Below are 6,685 nucleotides of genomic sequence, written 5' to 3' on the forward strand. Positions count from 1 at the left end.
TTCGATGTATTGGTAGAGGAGCATGCCTGCTCTGTGAATAGGCTAACACCATAAAGTCCTCGACTGCCATGCACCGGGACCAGCAGACATCTCCTCTGCCACATATGGCCATCCCTGGCCAGCTCGCACCCGTCATTGCCAGCTCCGCCACTTGACATACAACCTCAATGTTGTCTTGCTTGGCTATAGGGAGATAGCTATCCCTGACTACCAGCTCCAAAGGCTTGCCCTACTTTTTCTGCTCCTTGAACAGAGATAGAAAGCTATCCCTCGCTTTCGATAGTGCCTTTCATTCTCTTAGAAGTTCGAGGAGAACAACACCTCAAAGTTTAGTAGGTTCTCTGGATCTAAGTAGCACACTGTCCCCTTAACTGCTTGAAGGTTTACTTTAGCAGACCTAATCATGGACCACCCAAATCAGAGACCTTACACTACTGCCCATCCGTGTAGAGCCAACGAGCACCAGTAGTGAAGGTCTATCCATGCCATTCTCGTCGCCAACACTACAATAGCTGTGTTGTATGCGTCACGAGAATGAAGGAGGTTCCATCCATTGCATATTTCTTTGAACCTGATGAGATATTTTAGATCTGGGATGTGATTCGTGATGCTCTCAATTACCACTAGCTAGCATAGGATTTGCCTAGTCACTTTCCATGATGGATTTCCCTGTATCGAAAAGTTGTCATGACAAAAGAAGAGAGAGCAATCATGATTGATAATGGAAGCTGAGAAATGTGAAGAAGGACGACAATGATTGAAGCAAACTCTGATGGTCCTGCTTCTTATACATCCAGAGTCGGGATTAACCTGTGCATGGAACACACATTTCGATTTTTGCCGTCTCCGATAAAGAGTTAATGAGGGAGTGTAAGTGGTTCACTAGATGTCTGATAGAAACAAAGAGATAAGAAGATAACCTATAATGATTGGCGTGCTCAAGTGAGAACATGCCAAATAATTGAATTTGTACAGGTACACATAAATATACTACATGTGCGAAGCCGCAATTAATGTTCATGTTGATTTATTTCATCTTGCAAACTCTATGCTCAGCGAGGCTTTCTTCTGGAGGGTGTAGTAACCTGTGCTGTCTTCAATAGTATGGTCACCTGATGCATTGTTAGATGACGGTCCCAATGACAAGAGTGGAGTAATAACACCATGAAACACTCGAGTGCCCTGTGGAATCGGACCTGCCAATCGCTGGAGTTCCTCCGCTACCTGCCTCATCATTGGCCTTTGTTGACCAGACATGACCAAGCATTGACGTGCTATCTCAGCTACATGAAGTAAAGAGTCCATGTTTTCATCGCTGGCTATCTCCCTATCTATGAGCTCCCTAAGCTTGCTCTCCTTCACTGCTTCTGTGAAGACAGACACGAGGCTTTCCTTTGTTTTGGAGAGTGCCGTCCTACGTGTAATGAGCTCCAAAAGAACAACACCAAAGCTATAAACATCACTCTTATCTGTAAGCTCAAAGTTCAATAAGTATTCCGGATCTAAGTAGCCCATTGTCCCCTTCACTACTTGAACATTTTCATCAGCTGACCTAATCATCGAGCACCCAAAATCAGAAACTCTCGCAGAGAGATCATGGCCTAGAAGAATATTGACGGACTTGACATCTCCATGAAAGACTGGGCGGCTAAGAGAATGTAGGTATGCAAGTGCTGCAGCAATCTCGGCAGCAATTTTAAGACGGATTGGTAGAGTTCTGATAGATGCATCATCTTGGGTATGAATTAGGTAGTGTAGGGTTCGGTTTGGCACATATTCATACACCAGAACTGGAGCTTCAAATTGCAAACTGCAACCTAAAATCTGGACAATGTTTTCATGTTTGACTCGAGAAAGTATAAGAAGCTCCTTACCAAATTCCGTTCTCCTGCTCTCATCAAATCCCTTGCAGATCTTGATAGCAACAGGATTATTTTCCATATCCAAATTGTGCCCTATATAAACAGTCCCCTGACCACCTTCACCAATGATTGAGCTTTTGTCAAAGTTGTTTGTCGCCAACTCAATTTCTTCTCGGTTATACAATTTAAATGTTATGTTGCCCTCTACTTTCATCATATCCATTAGCAATTGGCCTCCATTCAGCTGAAAGCATTCATTCATCTTCCTGACGTATTCTTGCCTTATTATTCGTCGTTTGTGCTTGACCCATTCTAGACCGAGGAAAAGTAAAAGACCAACCACAACACATGCAAAAACTCCTGCAGGTCAACATGTATGTAGTAACTCGTAAGTTGGTAGAACGCAAAAGGTAGCTGTGAAAGTAATATATTTTTAGAACTATTGACTGAAACAACTACTGTTTAGTTATATGCCTGTGACACCATGGGGATAGATTTGTTTCAGTTATGGTTTCACAAATGTAAATGAATGGTGCAAAGATAAAAGCAGTACCTATTGGAATTGTGACTTTTAAGGGAATTGACTGGTCTTTCTCACATGTCCCATTGTACGCATTGCCTTTTGGGTAATGCGGAGGGCAAATACATTCAAATCCATCTCGAATGTTCTTGCATGTTCCCTTCACAGAGCAAGGATATTTCTCCAGATTGTTACATTCATCAACATCTGCAATATTAGCAGTACGTCGCATATAAATGTTGAGTAAAAATTTCCAGTGGCAAATATATTGTCTCAGGAAATGGAACACGCAACGTCGTCTTTAGCAACTCCAAAATTAACTCACGAGACCAATTAGTTCAAACTACTGGTAAAATTGTACAGCTGCGCAGTAGTTTCAGTTACCTCTCATAATTATATGAACAAATCATGCAAAGGGGATTGAAGCCATCTATAGATGTATGCAGAATCGTTACCTTTGCATCCGTCAACAAGGTACGGATTCCCTTGGAACCCTTGGGTGCAGTTGCAGATGTAGCCTTTTCCATTGTCTGAATTGAAGCACTGACTGTTACTGCTGATGCATGCGTATGACTCAGTCTTTTTCTGGGCTACATCGCAAGTTTCATTCCCGATAGCCCAGTCCACGATCAACGGCGGCTGCCCAGAATAAGTATCATAGAACGCCGATGATGTAGCGTAGCTTTTGGAGAATGTGAAGTTGGATGCCTCGACAAGCGCCGCATAGCTGCAACGGCTGGTGTTGTAGATCTCCAACGTATTGAATCCTTCGTCGAACCACACTTGGTAGTACTGCAAGCCCTTGGGGATTGCTGTCTGGCAGCAGCCCATGCCGGAGCATGAGCCATCAGTCAGGGTTCTTACATCGCCTCGCCGGCACATGGAGACACAACCGCTCATGTACCTGCCCACGTCATTCTCATCTGCAATGTATGCCAGCGTTCTGCACCCAACGACTGTAAACATGTTACCAGTCTCCGAGAATCTGTAGGGCGTACCTCTCAGGTTCAGCTTCCATCCGTCCTGGCCATTCATTTCCTTAGTGGAGGTATTGTAGCAATAAGGCGACATGTCCATCCTCATCCGGGCAAAGCCTTGCTGCAGCGAGATGCCAAGAACCTCCACATCAATTAAATATGGCCTGCCGTCCATGCAGGTCAGGTTGAAGCCGGGCAAGGAGCAGTGATCAGGCGAGTCGTCAGGCCCAATGCCGAATGGATATGGGATATCGACATCGCCACATTTTCTCTGGCAGTTGCTGCTAGGCGGCGCCAATGCTCCAACGGCAGAGAGAGTCACCGCAAGAGCTATGCCAAGCCATGGTAGCTGCGCAGCTAATCTATGAAGCGGCATGGTTGTGTTAGTTGTCTGCCCTCAACTCAACCGAGCACTTGGCTGCTGCTGCTCTGAGGAGGAGGAAGGATTATGTTTGCAAACTCCTTGTGGAGCATTATTATTATTAGATGGCTAGGGACGGTAGGTAGACTCCAGGCCAGGTCAAGTCCATGTGCGCATTGACGTGGACTGCCTGCCTGGTCTTTGCATGTCCCATCGAGGACCAGGTCTTCCATCTCTTTTTCTGGTTTTCTGATTAGACGTCATGTCCAGGAATTGATTTATGTCCGGTACGTGTATGGTTGTTGAGTGAGAAAAATTAAAAAATTCTATTTGCAAGCAAAATGCCAGTTGCTTTCAGAATCTTCTTGGCAATGAGCATGGTAACGTGCAAGGGAGAGAACCAAAGAAAAGTACCCATTTCCACATCGACATCAATACTATATACGACAATTAAAGTTGACCGGATACATCAAGTGGACAACCTTACAGTTGTATTGGTGTCAAGTTGTATTGGTCCTCGATGTTCTAAATTTTCTGTGTAGATATGTCCCTAAACTTTCTTTCACGGTTTGAATTGGTCATTACTTTGTGGTGCATGGAGTGCCATATATTACATGCGTACACATTTAGTGAGCAGCAAAAGTTTGAAATGTCTATGTTACACTGATTCAACTTGAAGTTAAAAATGGAGAGCCATATACAATATGATGCATGGTCACCGTAGCAAATTATTTAGTCACGATTACTTTGTCAAACGTACAGAATGTACAGTAAAATCCGCAGCGTCTGTTCAAGTTCGACTGTCAACAGCGTCCAAGGTTCCTCACATTTCATTGACCTCCGGTGGTGTTCCCTTCGGTTCCTTCAGTCCCTATGGTACTCATCTTCACAACCTTCATCGGGATCATCCTTGATGCGAACGGTTCTCTCCCTTAGCCTTGCAACTTTGGAACGCACGCGCTCCTAAGGATGCCTTCGGGGTGGGAGTGGACTGTCTGTTTGTGCTGTGTCATCATCCTCCGGATGGCATAGCTCTAGTAGCCTTCTCTTCTCTTGTATCTGTTGTTGCGATAGCTGGCAACGCAGCTCATCTTCTTGGAGCTGCTGATACTGATTCATGGCTTCAGCTTCTGCCCCTTCGGGTGTTGTACCCTTCGATCTTGTTTGCATTTGAGATGTTGATGGCTGTGCCGCACGAGCAGCTTGACGCAGTCTTGTTCTCGCTTCGGCCAGCCTTGTCTCGATCCTTTGGTAGGCCGCGATGTCCTCCGCGGGCACTCCCATATGCTCGAGCTGGACCTCGAACTGTCTGTCCTCCACATCTTCGACTTCCACATCTTCATTGCCTGTCTAGTTCTGCTCCGGCACAAGGACGAGGGCTTGAGTGTCCTCCGTCTACCTGGCCGAAGCGTTGGAACTCTTCCTCTTTGGTGCCATGCGGTGTGCTGGGCCAAACCACGGTGGTGCCAAAACTGTTGGTGGGGGGTACCCTTTGGAATGGAGAAGCACCACAACAGTTCAAGCGATGAAACTGCTTGCTATTGAATACAAAGACCCCCTTTGGAACCAAGTAAGAATATTCTATTCTAAAGGGATCAACCTTCCTGTCAACTACAGTTAGACGGGTATTTATAGGGCACTATTCAACTACCCCTCAGAACATTACACCTTTTTACCCCTCACCTGCTACATTCCCAGAATATTCCTGGTGCAGATGGTAATTTTCCTCTCTAACCCTATTTTACAAGTCAGCATGCCACGTGGGCTTCCCAGCTGGTGCCCTCTTCAGCTAGAGGCTTCGCCCCGCCCCTTTGGATCAGGTCCTTTTATTGCACCTCCCTTGTCGGGGGCCCGCGAAAGCCCCTTCGGCTCACGGGCGCTTTTGTCCTCCTTTGGCGCTGACCCTTTGCTCCGCCTTTGTTACTTCGGCGTCCCTTCGGTGGTGACACTTGGATACCCCTTTGCGTTCCTTCACTCGGTTGTGGCCCATTTCTAGTCGAGGTTGCTCCCACACCTCGGGGGAGTCCGAAGGAGGGCTTCTCGACAAGGCCCAACCCACCTAGGTTAGGTGGTCTAGCAACTTTGGGCCAGGCAATCAAATAGTGACCTCCTATCACATCCTTTCTTCCTTTCCACGGAAAACCTCTCCTGATCTTGTCAATGGGTTTCAAAGCCCAAGAAGGGAGATCCATAGCCATTATTAGATAAATCAGCATTGATGTGAGAACAAACTGCACAAGCACTTTCCTACCAGCCATTGTAAGTAGATCAGCTTTCCATCCTGGCAACCTGTCAGCAATTTTGTTGACGATCCGTTAAATTTGACTTCTTGTTAGCTTGTGAGGTGAGAGAGGTACTCCCAAGTATTTACATGGGAAATCAGAGATATGACAAGGAAGATGAGTATTGAGGACTTCTCCATCTTTTTCTAAGAACTGTATAGGGAGGACACTGCTTTTCTGAATATTGGTTTTTAGGCCCGAGACTTCACCCATATAGTTGCAGTATCTCTAAAGTGATTCTGATGTCACTGGCCGAAGGATGAAGAAAAATGACCAGATCATCCGCATGTTCAAGAAGCGCGACCAACACATGTTGTGCGGACGACCTGGTGGAAGAATGAAAGGCCGCCCCCATTGAAGATCCGTGATGCCGTGGCTTCATCTAGTGAAATAAGGAGGACGCTCACCGGCCCCAGCTGTGAATAGCCAGCGAACTATCCTCGATCTCGAATAGTTAAGCGAACGGCAGCATGATGGAGTCCACGAGGTCGTCGGGCGTGTCCGCGATAACCGACAAAACGAGGGCCCTTCCGGCGAGATTTTCCTCCCACTGAGTAATGGTGACCGAGCGCGTGAGCACCCAGCGCGGCCATCGAGGGTGGTCGGCACCGATGGCCAGGCAATCATCATCACTCAAAGCGAGGGAAGGGGCCTCCCCGGAGTCCGCAAAAGATGGCGTTGGA

General features: G+C 46.6%; 1 protein-coding gene across 1 annotated transcript; it reads right to left on the minus strand.

Moving 5' to 3' along the window:
- Nucleotides 1-908: 908 nt before the first annotated feature.
- LOC112898966 (putative wall-associated receptor kinase-like 16) lies at nucleotides 909-3,832 on the minus strand. Its single transcript, XM_025967293.1, has 3 exons — nucleotides 2,838-3,832; nucleotides 2,416-2,589; nucleotides 909-2,222 (listed from the first exon to the last, which is right to left on the minus strand). The coding sequence occupies exons 1-3, from the start codon at nucleotides 3,733-3,735 to the stop codon at nucleotides 1,033-1,035; spliced, it is 2,262 nt and encodes a 753-aa protein (XP_025823078.1). The 5' UTR covers nucleotides 3,736-3,832; the 3' UTR covers nucleotides 909-1,032.
- Nucleotides 3,833-6,685: the final 2,853 nt, after the last annotated feature.

Source organism: Panicum hallii, chromosome 7 (genome assembly GCF_002211085.1).
Source record: "Panicum hallii strain FIL2 chromosome 7, PHallii_v3.1, whole genome shotgun sequence".
In the NCBI taxonomy this organism is placed as follows: domain Eukaryota; kingdom Viridiplantae; phylum Streptophyta; class Magnoliopsida; order Poales; family Poaceae; genus Panicum; species Panicum hallii.

Coding starts and splice junctions, on each gene's coding strand:
- LOC112898966 (XM_025967293.1), bottom strand. CDS start 3,735: ATGCCGCTTCATAGATTAGCTGCGCAGCTACCATGGCTTGGCATAGCT. Junction 2,590..2,837: donor CCTTGTTGACGGATGCAAAG/GTAACGATTCTG, acceptor CTAATATTGCAG/ATGTTGATGAATGTAACAAT. Junction 2,223..2,415: donor AAAAGTCACAATTCCAATAG/GTACTGCTTTTA, acceptor GTTGACCTGCAG/GAGTTTTTGCATGTGTTGTG.